Raw genomic sequence first — 18,698 nt, forward strand, 5'->3', positions numbered from 1 at the left:
GTGCTATGTCGAGTAGCGCTATAGAGGTGATAAATAGTATTAATTGTAGGATGATGATGCAGTTCTCAGACTTCCAAATTTAAATTAAAAATGCATGTAGTATTTTATTTTGCTCCTGAAAAATATTTTTAAAAAACTCATTTGAAACATAAAAAATAACTTGTGGTTGGGAATATATTTGAGAAAGAAGCCAGAATCTTCTCATCTGAAGCCAGAGCTGCCTTCTCTCTTGGTCCTTGCAAAAATGTGTCAGAGCGGAATAAAGTCTGAACCAGGTGAACATCGGACAAGAGTTTCTACCTTGCTCACTCCCCAGCTTCTCCATTTCAGCACACCTCAGGCCACAAAGGGAGGCTTCTGAGACCCACAAGTGAAAACGTTCTCTCCTCCCATGACCTGCAGGAAGCTGCCACGTGCAGGTCTCTTCTAATCTGTAACAACTGCACCAGCTGTGCAGTAAGCGTGACTCTGCTATGTTCAGCTTTACTGACAAACGATTAATCAAAAAGATAAAGGGTGTCACCTTCTGTATAACGTGCAAATGGTTTTCTAATGCTCCCCTGGAGGAAGGATGGGCAAAGTCTGAAGGCGGACTCTCACCTTTCCCCAATTAGTGCAACCTACCATTGTCAAGAACCACCATCAGCGGTGCCAGGAGGTCGCACATTCCTTGGACATAGCCAACATCCAGATGCTCCCAAACGTAGCTGCAGAGCAGGAAGAAAATCGAGCAACATTAAGAATGCACCTGGAAGGGGTGTCCTTACATTCAGCTTTTTTCCATGCTGCATCTCCTGTCAGTAGGGTGGCCACTGACACAGCCCCAAAGCAAAGGACATTCCACTCAGTAAACGTTGTACCAAACACCATTGCGCTTAAAAGGCTGCGCTTCCTCCTTCTCCCCTCCTCCCTGGCAGTCAGATCAGTGTTAGTGACAGCAGGCCAGCAATACCCAAACATTCAGGCCAATACAGTATGGTGCGCTCAGCCGAGCGCACCGTTAGTCCCCGTTTGGACGCGCGTTTTTGACGCAATATTTTTACCCCTTATACAGTAAGGGGTAACAGCGCGTGGAAAACATGCGTCCAACCCCCCCCCCCCCAAACTAATAGCGATCACCACATGCAAATGCATGTTGATAAGCCTATTAGCTATTCACCTGCAATACAGAAAGCAAAATGTGCGGCCAAGCCACACATTTTACTTTCAGAAATTAACTCCTGCCAAAGGCAGGAGTTAATTTCAGATGGCACTGGGCAAGTGTACAGAAAAGCAGAAAAAACTGCTTTTCTGTACACACTCTGACTTAATATCATAGCGATATTAAGTCGGAGGCCCCAAAAATAAAAAAATCTTCTGAAAAAAAAAATCTGCCTGTGGCCCAGAAAACGGACACAATTTTGCTGGCATCCGTTTTCCAAACCTGTGGCTGTCAGCAGGTTCGACAACCAACGCCAGTAAATTAAGCGTTGGCTGTCAAACCCACTGACAGCCACCGCTTCTGGCAATAAGGAGGCGCTAGGGATTAGCGTGGGCCTTAATTTGAATACAAAATCGCGCGCCCAGGAGAGGGGCCTGGGTGCGCGTTGGGAGACTGGGTGTTCGCCTTGGAACGCCGGCTCTCCCGCGCAGTTTACTGTATTGGCCTGATAGTAAGCATATTCTCCCAGTCTCTGTGGCCACTCCTCCTCATCCTCCTATGGAATAGGAAGCACAAAATACGGGGAGGAAGAGCAGCTAAGAAAACGAGGAACGCACTCTCAGCATCAACCTTAACTGCTGGTCCACTACTACTCTGCCCATAGTATGGTCCCCAAAGAAACTATTCTAACCTGAAGGAGAGGAGGGGAGACATGGAGAAAATCTTAAGAGAAAGGGAGAGAAAGCCAAAATTGGGGGAGATGAAGGCGACAACTCTGGCGGGAGAGGAGGAGGAGGAGGAGATGGAAGAGGTGAAGGTGAGGTGGAAGGGAAGAAAGGGAGAGAAATCCTACAGTAGGGGTAGATGAAGAATGCTCTGGCAAGAGAGGAAAAGGAGCTGGAAGGAGACAATCCCAGGGACAGCAGAATGGAGGATGATAGTGAGGGGGTAGGGGAAGGAGGAGGAAGATGCATTACACTATCTGCACTCCCCTTTTTAAAATCCAAATCCCAGCTCTGCCCATGCATGAAATCCAATCTAATTTCTTGTTTATATGTAGGGACAGCTTGAACATAAAGTACCTTGTGTGCCCTGTTCTTGTTTAATCAGGGCCCAGGACAATTTATTTAAGAAAAGAAAACAGAACACTTGGCCAGTCTTCCGGTTCGCCCCTCCCCTCCCGCTTATTCATTGGCCTGTGTTTGGGCTGGACCCTGGCAATACCTGCTCCAGGCCCATAGATCCAACTGTGCTAGTTCCTCCTTCCCCCCCACGTTCTGGCACCCATGCCCCACAGCAACACTTGTACATATCGCCCACTAGATTTACACGTGCACGCACAACCACACACCTGCACATAATGTTTCTGAGTTTTTCCAGGTTGGCCGCAGTAAAATACCAATAATTCCGATCACATCTCTGGACATCTTTATCAATCCTATGTAAATTTAAGGCAACAGTATCCAGTAATTCTATCTAAAAGAGAAAACATCATTCAAAGACAGTATAAAAGACTCCGGGGAGGAGGATAGGGCCATGGGGTTAAAGCATTGTGCCATGATTCAGGAGAAGTCTCAGGGCCATGAGATTTCCTTCCCCCTCCCCCCATGACTATGCATGCCTTACAAAGATCACTGTGTCTGTTCATACCTCTAGGACCCAAAAAGCATTCAATCTGAATTTTCTGGTCAACAAATTAAAAAAAAAAACAAAAACCACAACCCCAAGTAGTTTTATAGTGCTTCTTTGGTGGAAGAAGTAGCTGCAGAGAGGAGCTGCAAGTCACAGAACAGTCACATGTAAACAACCTGATGATCTTATTTTTACAGTATGTACCTCTAGAGGGGCACTTTAAAATGCAAACTCCATCCTCTCTCTCAATAAAACAAGGTTCCAGCCTTATGGCTTTTAAACATAGTCAACGGCATCTCATCTCAAGGCTCAAAGAAGCAGTAATCAAATCTATTCTGGAGAAACCCAGATCTGAGCCCAAAATAATACTTAACTACCATCCAGCCTCCAGCCTCCCCCACTCTCTTCCACACTAGGTGAAAAGATAGTCTACTTCCCACTCCTCAACTTCCTTGGAGAGAGAAACTTCTTGCACTGCCAGCAAGCCGGCTTCAGGAAAGGCCATGGCACTGAATCTGTCCTTTTGGACATCATCAATGGTATTCATCTAAATGCAGATCAAGGGGGTGACACCATCTTCGTCTTAGATATTTCTGCTGTTTTTGGAAACAGTTGATCAGTGTCTCCTGATCCAGCATCTAGGGAATTGAAGAAATTACTTACCTGATAATTTTGGTTTCCTTATTATAGACAGATGGACTCAGGACCAATGGGTTATGTGCTCCCCTGCCAGCAGATGGAGACAGAGTCAGATTTCAAAGCTGACGTCACCCTAGGTACACCCCTGCAGTGAACTCAGCCCCTCGGTATTCTCTTCAAAAGCCACTGTGGACATACAGTGCTATCGAAAAAAAACTTGATTATCCAATTTTAATCAAGTTTTTAACCGTAACTGTACTGAACCAAACACTGAACTGGATGTCAGCTTACCCGTAAACTCTTGGAATTGATATCTACTCCACTGGCGAATCCTTAGCGCCATTCTTGGGCAGCCATAGGCGGGATGTTGAGACCATCTGTCTATGCTAAGGAAAACAAAATGATCAGGTAAGTAATTTCTCCATTTTCTAACATGTAGCCAGATGGACTCAGGACCAATGGGATGTACAAAAGCTATCAGATGGAATGGTAGGAAGCTGTAACGCTCCTGGAGTCATCCGCAGGAACTGTTCCTGACAACAATGCCTGTAGTTCAGAGATGCGATGTGCCAAGCATATAGCCACCAGGAACACCATTGTCAGATTTAATAAACGCAAGGAAAGACTGTGCAGCAGCCAAAAGAAGGGCCCTGCCAAGAACTCCAATACTAGATAAAGATTCCACAAGGGAACCGGCCACCATAAGGGTGGCCAGAGGTGCTTCACCCCTTTCAGAAAATGGGCCATGTCCTGATGAGCCGACAAGCAGGGTCTGTTTACCTTGCTCCTGAAACAAGAGAGCTGCTACCTGCACTTTCAAGGAGTTAAGGGTCAAACCTTTATTCACGCCATCCTGCAAAAATTCCAGAATTAGTGGGATTTTGACTACCTGAGGGGAGCACCGCATTCCTCATACCAGGCCTCAAATAATCTGCAGACCCGCACCTATGCTAGGGACGTAGAGAACTTCCATGCACGGAGTAAGGTGGCAATTACTGCCACTGAATATCCTCGCTTCATCAGGCGAGCCCTATCAAGGGCCAGACCGTAAGAAAGAATAGTCAGATCCTTGTGAAGGACGATTCCTGCTGTAGCAGGTTCCTGTGCGGTGGGAGACATGGGGTGTGTGTGTGTCTCCACCAGGAGTCTCCGTATGTCTCATATTACAGATGCCTGGGCCAATCTGGAGCTTCTAGTAGGGCTAATCCCTTGTGGCGCTTGATTCTGCAAATGACCCTGCCCAGGAAGGGCCATGGAGGGAAGGCATATAGCATCTCCTCTTCTGGCCACATCTGAATGACAGCATCGATCTCCAGGGTCAACTGATCTCTTCTGTGACGGAAGAATCGGGGAACCTTTGCAGGTATTCAGATTATAGTCCTCATTCTGAGGAACCTTAATAGGGTAGTCTCCACTGCCTGCTTCTTGTGCTGGGAGTGGCAAGAAGTTATCTTGAATATGTCCCGAGGAGTGGTGCGAAATTCCTGCGCATATCCTTCTCGTATGGCCTCCAGTATCCATTTGTCTGAGGTGATCTCGATCCACTGTTGGTAGAAGGAGGACAGTCGACCCCTTATCTCCTCGTTCTGAGGGTGGGCTGGCAAAGCTTCAGTGGGGGGTTTGGGATGAATCTGATCCTGAGCCTGACCCTCTCTTGGGCTGCCGACTCCAAAAGGACTGAGACCTTTGAAATGTCGAGTTTCTGTAGGGGTGAAAGCATTGGGAGCCACTGGATCAACCCTCATGAGCAAGGGGTGCTGCAACTACTTTCTCTTATCTTCTGGTAGCCTTGGTATTGGAGATTTGTCCCGTTTACTGGCCAGCTTTTCCAATTCGCTTCCAAAAAGTAGTGATCCTTTAAAGGGCATCTTTGTGAGATTTGCCTTGGATGTTGCATCTGCTGACCAATTCCGCAGCCATAGCTGCCTTCTGGCCACCACCACTGAGGCCATTCCTCTGGCCGAGGTACAGACTAGATCCGAGCCCACATCAGCTAAAAGGCAGCAGTGGGTTCCATAACTGCTCTGGAATTTGCCTCTGAGTTACCCACCTCCTGAGAGAGGAGCAGGCACGAACGAGTTACCAGGGCACAACAAGAAGCAATCTGTAAGGTCATTGCTATTGTGTCAAAGGCCTGTTTAATGATGGACTCCATCCGCCTATCATGCGCATCCTTCAAGGCCGCTCCTTCCTCCAATGGGATAATTGTTTGCTGAGAGATGGCACAGACCAGCACATCAACTTTAGGGAAACACAAATGTTCTCTCGCTGCCAGTGGGTATAGAGCTTCTAACGCTCATCCACATTTAAAACTTGCTTCTGAGGCATCCTGTTCCAGGTCAATCAACTCCTGGATGGCTTCCAGTACTGGAAAGTAGCAAGAGGCTTTCCGTAGGGAAACCAGAAGAGGATTTTTCTTTGGTTCAGTCATAAGAGTCTACCCCAGGAACTCCCAGCATCTTCAGGGTCTGGGAAACCAGGGCCAGCAATTCATCTCTATGGAAAAACCATAAATGGTCTGATACGATTCTAAACCAGGGGGGGATTTCCCCATCTTCCAAGGAATCTGGATTCTCTTCTTCGTCCGTGCCATCTTGGTCCCTGCCAGGGATACCCTTGGTGAGTTGAGGCATGCATCGAGGTCTGCCGATAGGACTGGGAGAGGGAAGGCTTACCGTCCATACAGGGGCAAGTGAGGTAGCAGACTGCATCTGTATGAAGGCTTGAAGGCCTTGAAAGAATTCCACCCAAGAGAAGGCGGCTGGGTCCATGAATAGGGTAGGTGCTGCTAAATTTCCGTCTCCCATAGATGACCCAGTCCTGGTTATTCAGATCCGGGGTACTTCCAGTTAAGGCTATGGCTGACCCAGCCTCTGAATGGGAGGAGCCGGGCTTAGCAAAGTCCGGGGAGGCCAACTCTCCCTGGCTTCCTCACAGTTCTAACATAAGCAAGAATCCAGGTCAGGCTGTGCAGCCCTAATATGACAAGCAATGCAGAGAGAAATGTGCTTATGTTACTTTGCTGCCGGAGCCATTGGCAACAGTAACTTCATGTTCAGACAGCTCAAGCTTAAAATTTTATGTGCATAGATTTTGGGCCCCTATGCAGGCCGCAGCGAGCACACGCACAGCCTGTGTGCCTGGCTTTACATGTATTCTGCGCCTTTGTATGCATACGTTATGCCCGCAAGATGGTGCCGACCAAGCCTAAAGCGGGGCCTAGCCCACTGGGAGGGGGGGCTGCTCAGAAGCCCACTTCCCCTTACCCCAACGGGATCAGGAATGAGATCAGTATGGTGCGCTGAGCATGGAGACCGGAGAAAGTCTTACCCAAACCCCCCTCCCAACTTCTCTGAATTGTGAGGAAATCCTCTTCTTTTTTTGTTTTATTTTTACTTACCTGTGCTCAGTGCTTACTGTCTGGGTACAGAGATGGTCTCTGGCTGTGGGGGGAGAGAGCTTTGGCCATCACCGCTGTGCTCGGCTTCCTGCACCTGCTGCCTTTCAGCTGCTTCAGCAGCAAAGTCCATGTCGGGAACAGACTACCGGTCCAAGGCACACCTCTGAGGGATCTCGGAAATCACCTCAGGATTTCTCAACTGGGGGAGGTTCCTTTAGGTATCACCATAGGAGAGCGGGGCTGAATCTTTCTCCAATTTAAAAGTAGAATTTCTTCTTCCAAAAGGTACTGCGATCCCCATAGGGAAAGCATGTCCGCAGCTGCTGGAGATGGAGAAATACTGAAGGGCTGAGGTCACTGCAGGGGTGTATCTAGGGTAATGTCTGCTTTGAAACCTGACTCCATCTCCATCTGCTGGCAGGGGAGCACAACCCATTGGTCATTAGTCCACCTGGCTACATGCTAGGAAAATCAGCATTGAAGGTACTTGCCCTTAGACGGTTGAATTTATTCTGCAATCTGTCATGTGGGCCAACAAACAGTCCACTTCTAAAAACCTAATTTGTGGAGTACCACAGGGCTCTGTTCTTTCCCCAATTCTCTTTAACTCTCACATCTGTCCTATCTGTGACCTGATTCTATCTTTCAACATCGAATGTCATCTGTTTGCAGATAAGCACGTAGATAAATAGGCGAGAGTCCAACCAGCAATAACCAATAAAGAATACCCAAGAGGAAGGACAAACAGTTCCCTAATATCCTTTGAAGTTCAGAAACCACCTTTTAATTGTTACGGGCAAGTGTGCCAGCAACACAAGAAATAATTTACAACAGTAACTTCATGGTCCCCCGGCACAGGCTGTGTTTAGAGAAAACTGCATCAGGAGGGAACCCACAAACAGAGCTCTCTTTAAGGGTATGTCAGCGTTCCTTCACTGACTCCACTACTTGTGCCTGTAATCCCCGACATATCCTTAAAGAGAGTTTTTTGAACTTCTACATACAAGAACATATTTTAGGTGTTCCCTTTGCAACTGTTTGTTTGGGGATTCCACTGTTGACACTCTGACTCCCTACTTTCAAATGCCTTTTCAACTGTGGGTTCCCTCCCATTGCTGTTTTCTCAAAGCACGGCCCGTGTCGGGGCACTGTGAAGCTACTATTATAAGTTACTTGTTGTGATGCTTCACACTTGCCTGTACACAATTAAAAGATTGTTTCTGAACTTCAAAGGACATTAGTGAATTGTCTGTCCTTCCTCTTGGTATTATTTATTACCTGTTTGCAGATGACATTCAATTTTGCATTAAACCTGAATCCGATCAAGCCTCTCCCCATCCCCAGTCTCAAAAAACTGTCCAATGGCAGTAGTCCAGTCGCTCAGCAATCATAAACTCGAATTTAACCTCTCCAAATCAGAACTCCTCAGACTAAGCCACCAAGGTCACCTCCTTATGGTCCATACCCTTCCTATCAGGTATCTCACTCCAGCCCAAAGACTGTGCGAAGCCTAGGGTTTCAACTTGATTCTAATCTCATGATGGGATCCCACACATTTAAGGTAATAACAGGTTCCTTTATGTACCCCTGCCAAATCTGGCAACTACAGAACTACCTTGAGAAGCACAACCTTGCGTTGGTCGTCCATGCACTAATCACTAGTCACTTATTATCATTCAGTAGAGGGTTACAGTAATCTATCTCCCTGACCACCTTAAAACTAGTACAACTCTTGCGAAACATGGCAGCCAGAATCCTGTTAGGAGCCAAATCATCAGACCATCCTTTACAGACTGCACTGAAAGCAGAAATAAATTCAAAACCCTCTGCTTCGTCTTCAAATGTGTGATCAAAACAGGCTCCAGAGTATCTTTCCTGTCCCTGCCTTCTACATCCTTGCTAGAGGGCTCTCATCCTCACAAAAAAAAAACCCTTCTTCCCTACCCACCCACCGAACCGCATGAAACCAAGGGCCTTCAGCCACTATGCTCCCAAGATCTGGAACGAGGTTCCACTACCCATCCACCTGGAACCATACTACTTCTCTTTCTGGAAAAAGGCTAAAGCATGGTTGTTCAACAAGGCCTTCGCTCAGTCAGCTCACTAGGAAGTTCAAACTTCTCCCTATCTGTGGACTTTATGCAATTATAATGGCATGCAATCCTAACTTGCACTTTTCACTAATATACTTGTTAGCCCTTGACATTGATTGTAATCCTCTTGGACACCATGCCCAGCTAAAAGCAGAATATCAACTATTTGTAAGTAAACAAAACTCCAAAGCACGTTTTGAACAGCAATGCCAGCATTAAGCCCCGGGCGGGACAGCCTTCTTTTTGGGCTTAACCCTTTTCACAGTTTGGACTTCTGAGTGTGAACGGCTGAAACGTCACTTTCCTGAAAGCAACGAGTCTTGCTGGAATCACATCTCATTTCAGCAAGGTGAAAGAATTGAAGCAACTGCCTGCATCAAACATTTCACGGGCACAAGAGCTCCGGAGTTGGATCGGGAAGGGAAGGGAAACACACAGAGGAGCCTGGCCTTGTACAAAATTATTTTCACTTTTGCTCAGTGGAGTCTACTTCCTAGGATGCACGCATAGGTGGAGCCCTAAAATAATTACCCCTGTCAGGAGCTTCTTTAACTCCCTGACGTACACCCTGAAAATCTGGTGTGGACAGGAAGCCAAACATAAAAGTGATTAAAGTGACACAGACATGGTGATCTCATAAGCCTACTTTTCGTCCTTTAGAAAGTAGGCTAGAAACTTTACCTTGAGGTAGATATTCAAAAGCCATTTAGAAGGATAAATGGCTTTTAAATATAGAAGGTCTACACCACAATGAAATATACTACAGAATACAGTAAGTCAACCTACTGTATAAGACGTGGGGCACATGGAAGAGATGTCTTCTTCGGCCCTTAGATAGTCCAACTGGGAACAGAGCTGCTCCTCTGTGAGCGTGTCCTGAGTCTCAGTCCTGGCCTGCATTTTGCGAGGGGAGCCCATGGAGAGCTCTGTCCTTTCTGATTCCGTGCTGGATTCTTCCTCCACCCCGTCCTCGAAGCAGACACTCTGTCCATCGTCAATGCTGGACAGCATGCCCGAGGTCACGGAATAATTGCGGGAAGAGGGGAGCCCAGAATCTGGGGAGTCAAATTCCACCGACTGCTGCTGCTGCTCCATGGCCGCCACCGCCACCGGTGTCCCAGTGCCTAGGACGGTCAACCCTGGGTCGCCTCGACCTTTCAGATCTCGATCACTTGGGTCCATTTCATCTGAAGACATAAAAACCTGGAAGAAACAGATTCACAGTTACTGCAGGAGAATAGGCATGGCAGGGCAGCAAACAAGGATTCAAATATTGTTTTAACAAAAATATTGCTGGATGGAAGTTACCCTTACTTAGAATAAGAGTAAAAGCCTTCAAAAAAAGACCAGCTGGATGGGCTAGTGGCTGGCACTCTGCCTTTGCCATGGTGAAAGCTTAGTTTCTGACTACTTAGGCTAGCTGGGTTTATACTAAAGAGTGGACAGCTCATGTTAGAGTGAGAGAGGGGAAGAGTGGAAGGGGTAGAAAAATCCAGCACAGCTCCAAGAGCCTCACCTAGTGTTTTGGCTAAAAAAGCAACACCAGAAATGGTTCTTGAGTAACCTACTCCCTTGGCCAGCTGTGGTCACTGTAGCACTTGGGCTTTACATGGAAGCTAACAGGGGAGAACGTACAGAGGCATCTGTGCTCAGTTCCTCTCGAGTTCAGAGATATCTTCTCGAGCTGTACACCAAACGTCTGGGATAAAGTGGGAAATGTTTTGACGCTGCATGCCGTCGAGGGCTCTTACATCATTACTGATTGTGGAGTCCCGGTGTATTAGACGCTGGACGTGGCTATCAATGCTGCTTCCCGAGGAGAACTTGGAGACTATGGCGGAGTGCGTCACCTTCTCTCTCTGTTTCACAATGATCTCACAAGCCTTCCATTCTGCCATCACCTTCTGATACCTGGATGTGATGGCTTCATCCACCTATAGGTGAGAAAAACAAAAACATTTCTTCCTCCTTGCTATATCCCACTGGAATTTCACATTATAAAATCAATTCAAGGTACTTTGCCACTTCTGTTACCTAGGTAAAGGATGCAGGCACTGTGATGAACACACAATTACCTGACAGCAAGTGCCCTAATTGAGGGGCCTTAATAACAGTTGCATGCTACGTAGCTCGTCTCTCAAGTATCTTACAACTGGCTCAACTGCCCAATTATTACCATCTGGAAACGATCATGACTCACGTATAATACCTTGAAAAGGGGGAGGGAATCCCAGATCTGCACACTGCAGGCCTATGACAGCAGAGCCCTACCTCCAAGGCAGACCATTAGTGTTACTGGAAATGAATTCACAGTGAATATGCAGGAGAGAGATTTGCATGAATGGAGGCAGTGCATGCAAATCAATCTCATGCATGTTCATTGTGGGTATCCTGTGCCTCCTGAAGACCGGAGCTGGCCACCCATATACTATGGGGTCAATTTTCAAAGAGCCACTGAATGCCAAAGAGAACCTGTTAATTTTAACTATCTTTAGGCGAATTTTCAGTTGAACCTAACTGGCTAGGTTTTTATTTATTTTTTTTAAGGAATCTGGCTAAATTAGCCAGTCAGTCTTTAACTGTGCAGTTGGGTTGTCTGCCCAAACATAGCCAGCTGGTGCTTAATACATGCACTATCCAGCCAAGTCCTTTAAAAACAATCCCCATAATCTCTCTCCTGCCACTCAATACATAAAATGGCCAAATGTCCCAATGCTTCCCCCTCCCAACAGCCAGTGATTTTAAGGGGATTTGAGGGCTGGGGTGTAGTAGGGATGTGCAGAGGGACCGCATATGTTGCATTCGGTATTTGTATTCGTCCGGGGGCAGATACGTTGCATTCGGCAAGGGGGGCCCCCCAATACATTCATTCTTATTCGTTTCCCAGCTAAAATTTAATTAACTACAACTCCCCACCCTCCTGGCCCCCCAAGACTTACCAAAACTCCCTGGTGGTTCAGCAGGGGGGTCCGGGAGCCATCCCCTGCGCTCACGCTGTCGGCTGCCGGTATTCAAAATGGCATCGATAGCCTTTGACCTATGTCACAAGGGCTACCGGTGCCATTGGTCGGCCCCTGTCACATGGTAGGAGCAATGGATGGCCGGCGCCATCTTGTGCTCCTACCATGTAGGAGGGGAGTCGTGGCTTGGGAGACGTTTATTTTTGTATCTGGTATAGGAGAGGGGAAAACCTAGGGGGCAGGGACATTTTTTTGGTAGATACTGGGGCTCAGAGAAGGGTAGCTGAGTGGCAGCCAGACGATTTAGGTGTGCTATTGCCCAACCAAGTTAGGCCTCCTGACCTAAACCTGCCCTCCAAAGCCATCTCTATTTTTTAATGGGCTAAATCTGCATGCCTTGTATGTTTAGCCAGTCAGAGGGGACAAAGTTTTAACCTGCAAGACTTAACCTGTTAACTCCCAAAGTTAGCCAGTTAAACTCTTTTCAAAATTGGTCTTTCTATAACTAGGTATTTTGTTTAGAATCACAAAGGTTACAGTTTTTTGCTTCATGTTGTATAACAGTTCTTATTAACAGGCTAGAATGTGATTACAATTTACAACATATCAACACCTCTTCAGAAGTAATAACCATTGGATTAAGGGGTAAAACATGGACTATGAGTGGCCCGCAAGGTATGGGAGGTGAGGGGATGGGAACCAGAAGGGAAAAATTGCATTCTATTTTGTCAACATAGTAAGATGGCTCCTATTAAAATAATGTCTATTAATGTTAAGGGCCTGAATAGCCCACGCAAATGGCAGCTGTTTAGGGCAGAGGCTCAGAGCTCAGGCGCTGCTATTATATTCCTACAAGAAACACATTTAAAATGTCGTTAGGAGCATTTATTGCAGTGGCCTCTATTCCCCCAACAATTCTTCACGGCGGCTTCAAAATCAGCTAAATACGCTGGGGTGAGCATATTGCTGCATAAAGACTTCCAGTGTCATGTACGAAAAATCCGGGAGGACCCTGAAGGGCTTTTCCTATTTTTGCAGATGGAAGCAGGAAAGGAGATTTATTCTTTTTTGAACATTTATGCCCCAAATGTGGAGTACATCGCATATGTAGATGTACTAGATAATATTCTGAGTTTGGAAGGAGAAGGCCATTTTGTAATAGCTGGGGATTTCAATTTGACGGTTCAGCCCCACCTGGATAACTCCACGGGTGGTGGTCTGGGAACAAAATACGGGAGAAAACATCTTCATTCATTCATTCAGAGATGAGAGCTATTGGACATATGGAGGTCTAGACACCCCCATGATAGAAATTCTACTTTTTATTCCAAGCCCCACAGATCGTATTCACGGATTGATTTTTTTTTCTGGTGGATAAAGTTCTTAGTCAGAAGATTGTTGGGACAGATATAGGCCGGATAACATGTTCAGACCATGCCCCGGTGTGGATGGAACTGCAGATGTCAGACACAGATTCTGGAAAGAGATTTTGGAAATTGAACAATACTCTATTGGAGGACGAGGCCTTCTGCTCCACAATATTAGCCGCGATCGAAAAATACAAGAAATTCAATGAGGCCACTATGCAAAACCCTCCATTATACTGGGAATGTCCAAAAGCTGTGCTTAGAGGTAGATTTATATCTCAGGCAACCTATAATAAAAAGGCAAAATTAGCTCAGAAAACAAAATTGCTAGCTGAGATAGCTTTACTGGAAGCCATGCATAAGTGCAATCCTTCTCATTCTATCCTCCTGAACCTGCAACAAGTTAGGAATTCACTATGTTCCTTAAATCTAGATGCTATTTCCTCTCAGTTGAATCTTGTGAACAAGAGCACTTTGAATGGGGGAACAAAGCTAGTAGGCTTCTAGCTAGATGGCTGAAACACCGTGTAGCCCAAAATCAAATTTCTAGGAATCATGGGGACAACAGATCTATACTATCATCTCCCAAGGAAATTCAACAACGCTTTCAGTAGTTTTATGGTGACTTGTGTACGAAAGATGCAGGTATTCAGAAGGCTAGGATAGACTCATATTTAAAGCAGGTCAATCTCCCTAGTATTTCAGAGGAAGAAAAACAATTCTTAGAAAAAGAAATTTCACAAAGTGAAGTACTACAAGTGATCAAAGACCTTAAACTGAATAAAGCACCGGGATTAGATGGCTTCATTGCCCAATTTTATAAAAAATTTACACAAGCAGTGTCCTCCCCTCTTTTAGAATTGTTTAATTCCTTACGCTCTGGAACATCATTGTTTTCAGGATCCAATGTAGCTGGGATAACAATTCTAGCTAAACCTGGCCATGACCCTTTGGAATGTGGGTCTTATTGACCCATTCACTAATCAATATTGATTTAAAGATATTGGCCAAAATATTGGCCAATCGATTAAATAAAGTTATGGCAAAACTAGTACACACTGACCAAACAGGTTTTATCCCAGGCAGGATGGCGGCAGACAATGTCCGCAAGATTATCAACCTTATATGGTGGGTACAACAGAGACATACTCCAGCTATATTACTATCCGTCAACGCTGAAAAAGTGTTCGATATGGTCCACTGGCCATATTTGTTCCATTCTCTGGAGAAGATGAATTTTGGTCCCTTCTTCTTGCGATGGTTATCTAAGTTATATGAAGATCCTAAAGCGTGTGTTAAAATAAATGGATCCTACTCAGACCCATTCCCTATCAAGAGAGGTATGAGGTAAGGTTGTCTGCTATCCCCACTACTATTCGCCTTATTCTTAGAACCACTAGCTATAAAAGTTCGATTACTAACATCCATAGCAGGGATTGATGTAGGGGGCACGGACTATAAGATGTCATTATTCGATGATGACATTCTATTTACTCTGTCTAGGCCACTAAATTCACTGAAGGGAATGGTAGAAGCATTATCAGAGTTCAGTTCAGTGTCAGGTTTTAGATTAAATCTTGACAAGTCAGAGATTCTGATTTCTGAATATCTCTGTCCCAAAGGAACAAACCCAGGCCTTAAAACAGTTGTTCCTTTCAAATGGGCCCCCCAAAAAATAAACTATTTAGGAATTTTAATTAGCAGTAAGGTGGAGGATCTATTTAGATTTACTTATACACCCTTAACCTCCAAAATCTTTAAAGACTTAGATAACCGGTCTAGAGCCCCGCCAACATGGACGGGCAGAATCGCATCCATAAAAATGAGCATTCTCCCAAAGTTTCTTTATCTTTTCCAAACACTACCGATACATGTTTCTACCGCTACTCTTAAGTGTTGGCAGAAACGGGTGTTTGCCTTTATATGGAAAAGGAAACCACCTAGGGTAGCGAGCGGTGTAATGTATTGACACAAATTACAAGGTGGGTTAGGAGTACCACACTTGAGGTGGTATTTCGCAGCAGGACAAACAAGAGCAATCATAGACTGGAACAAAAAGGGCGAACAGAAACACTGGGAAGCAATTGAACAAGCATTTCTAGGCAACATGCCCATTTGGGTTACAACATGGCAGCCGCGGAATACTTGGCTAGCTAGTAGAGAAATACCTCCAACCATCAGCACCACTATTAGAGTTTGGAAACAGTGGCAGCATAAATTGGTGGGTAGAAGGAAGTATTTTTTTTAGCTCGATGCTGTTCCATAATAGCCTATTCTCCTCGGGATGGAACTCGCCGTGTTTCAGAGACTGGAAAACGAAAAAGATTGTAACAGTGGGAAATATATGGGAGATGGGAGGGCTGTCACCTTTCGTACATCTCAAAGAAACATATCAACTCATGGATAGGGATATATTTCCATATGTTCAATTGTGCCACTTCCTTCATTCCAAAAAAATAGAAGATGACTTAACTATGGGAAAACCTCAATTTGAACACTGGTGTGACCAGGCAGATAAGATAAAAGGGGGAATCTCAAAAATCTGTAGCCTTCCTAACAATGATTTCAGTCAGAAACCCACCTATATAAAAGCCTGGGAAAGTGACTTAGGGAAAGAGCTTGAGGATGAAACATGGGATATGATTTTCCTTAACACAAAAGAAGTTCAATATCAGCATCATTTTCTGAAAACAGTTATAAAATCTTACTAAGGTGATATTTCACACCAGTCAAGCTGTTCAAAGCCAACCTCTCAAGAGACGATTTATGTTGGAGAGATTGTGGTCAAAAGAGTTCCTTTCTTCACATGTGGTGGGAGTGCCCTAAGATAGCAGAATTTTGGGGGACAGTCTCATGTATAACTCAGCAAATCTTGAATGTTAACATTCATCTATCCCCTGAAAGTGCATTATTAAATATGCCCCTGGAAAGCACCAAAAACAAATGTTACTGATGCATCAAACATTAATAGCTGCCAGAAGTGTTATAGCAGCAGCATGGAAAAAGCCCGATCCCCCCTCGATATGGTCCCCATACAAAATGTGGCGGACAGGTCCTCTATAAGTGCCTGAACAGCCCAACATCTGATTACTTCTGTATAATATAGAAAATGAGGTGTTATGACTTGGATTATGAGTCTAGCCTAATCTGTAATTGAATATGTTACAACTGAAAATGACGATGATGTAACCTGATGCAAACACGTAATTATAAAACAGTACATGTTATACTATGTATACTCAGAAGTTTGTACCAGTTTAAAATGTTGCAATAAAATATCATTTACAAAAAAAGAATCACAAAGGTTGTATTATCAGTATAGAACTTAAATACCCCAAATATAACAAGGCTGATATGCTAAAGTATTTTCTTTTTAGTATGTATATTTTTATTGGTATTACACATGAAAATACTCACAAAATGAAGAAAGGATACCAAACTGTGGAATACCATTTAAGGTATAACCCCATCCCTGACAACATCCCCCTTCCCTCCCTTCCACCCTGCACACACAGTCCCAAAGTTGGCAAACAAAGATCGAAAAGTTGGGTCATAGACAAAAGAACAAGCTTCACCCTAATAAAGTTTGGTAAAGAATAATTAAGGAGAGAAGTAGCAATTGAAAAAACTAAATTGGAGTACCGAAACCGGAGAGGGATCTGTCCATAATTTCTGGACTCAGGGCCAGAGCAACAAGAACACTCAGTCTCAGTACAATAGTACAAATTGAAATTTATTTGGCTTTACCAAGTGTTCCTGGGAGATGCGATATGCCCTCTATCTGTAATAACTAGCATCTCAATGAATATATGACATGCCCTGACTTATATAATCAAAATACAGCACTACCGAAGTTTCCAGAATGAATGACGTGACTGCCCAAAGACTTATTTACAAAGATACATTATGCTGTTGTCATGACAATCTATCATGTATAGGAAATGCTTGTGAGGACATCCTCCATTCATTTGTAAAAATCATACTATTTACTTGTCTTCCCTGAAACCACCCTTCCACCATAAAAGTTCCTTTATCACCATAGCTTTGATGCACTGTATTCCTTCTAGTATCCTGTTGTTCTTCTTTGTTGTGTAAACAAATAGCAAGTCTGTGGCTTCAATAGGAGTTAGGCCTGAATTCCGTTTCTTGGCACCAGGATTTAATTAAAACTGTAACCTCAAAGGATCTTCTTTTCACCTGGTTTCTGTCCGTTGAGATATACATTTGTAAGACAAAAGCTTACATCCTGGCTTCATACGAACCAAGTTTCCTTGTATTATGAAGTAAATGTTGCCATTGAATAGGCCTCTCTTGTTGGTGCCAGTAGGTCTATCTCAGGGACATTCTGCAAGTCATGCTCAGAAAGGCACTCAGAGTTCATTCACCTCTGACAGGCCACAGTACAGCAGAGGCGTCTGGGTATTTTTCCTTCCTAATATTGTGTATCTGATCAATCATATTCTTCAGATCCAACTGCATGCGGGTCAGATAGGCCCATTTCGCTACTGAACCTGGACCTTAAACTCTTAGCTAAAATCCTAGCAGACAGAATGAACAACCTTATAACCAATCTTATCCATCAGGACCAAGCGGGCTTTATGCCCGGCAGGCTAGCAGGGGTCAACATATATGTAAATTGATTGACCTGATGTGGTGGGCTCATGAACAAAAAAATTGAATGCTAAAGTATTTTCTGACTAACTTTTAAGTCAGCCGAACAAACCCCTGAGACAAATTTCCTACTCCCTTCACCGATTAAACTTTTCCCATCAGCCGACTAACATTTAGCAGGGCTGGGGTCAAGGTTAAAATGTATCCGGCACATGCTGACATTCGGCATTGGCCAGGCAACCTTAACTGTAAACCTGGTTGGAAAATTTGCTTCCCTAAATTTACTGGGGTAACTTTAACCGGAAAAATTCAGCAGCAGATTTATCCGGCTAAGTGCTGCTGAATGTCTGGGGAAAGCTGCCTGCTCACTGGTCCGCTGAATATTAGCCCAAACTGTCCTAATTTGGAGATTTTGATAAAATAAATCTTTTCAGGTCTGTATCAGAAAAGGTTTGTGCAGCTACATTTGGGACTTAGCCAGGCAAACTGCGGGATTTAAACATTCTGTCGCACTCACCATCTCCGACTTAGGCGGGTAAAACTTACCTGGATAACGCGGATATTCAGCAGTACCCGGGTAAGTAATCTAGATAAATTTAGTTGTGCTGTATGGCTCCCTTAAGTTATCCAGATAAACTTACTTAGATAACTTTGGACTTAAGCAGACATGCCTGGACCACTGAATATCCAGTTTAAGTGACTGAGTACGTTTATCTGGTTAACCTACCTGGACAGCCTGCAGCTGAATATATGGAACTCTTTGAGACAGAAATATTTCCTTTGATTTACATTTATTGTATTTCTTAATCGCTCAACACGGTACCGGCCTGAGCGATGAACAATAAAACATACATA

At 44.6% G+C, this 18,698-nt stretch overlaps 1 protein-coding gene across 2 annotated transcripts in view; it reads right to left on the reverse strand.

The window, feature by feature from the left end:
- The window catches only part of SGSM2 (small G protein signaling modulator 2), a 270,962-nt gene that overhangs the window by 22,629 nt on the left and 229,635 nt on the right, over positions 1–18,698 (reverse strand). For both annotated transcript variants that reach the window (XM_029612532.1, XM_029612531.1), the window contains 4 exons: positions 10,657–10,839; positions 9,692–10,108; positions 2,493–2,617; positions 625–707 (listed from right to left, as the gene is read on the reverse strand). In XM_029612532.1, coding sequence (XP_029468392.1) covers positions 625–707; positions 2,493–2,617; positions 9,692–10,108; positions 10,657–10,839 — 808 coding nt within the window. The remainder of the gene's footprint in view (positions 1–624; positions 708–2,492; positions 2,618–9,691; positions 10,109–10,656; positions 10,840–18,698) is intronic.

The sequence above is a fragment of the Rhinatrema bivittatum genome, chromosome 8 (genome assembly GCF_901001135.1).
Source record: "Rhinatrema bivittatum chromosome 8, aRhiBiv1.1, whole genome shotgun sequence".
Classification (NCBI taxonomy): Eukaryota; Metazoa; Chordata; class Amphibia; order Gymnophiona; family Rhinatrematidae; genus Rhinatrema; species Rhinatrema bivittatum.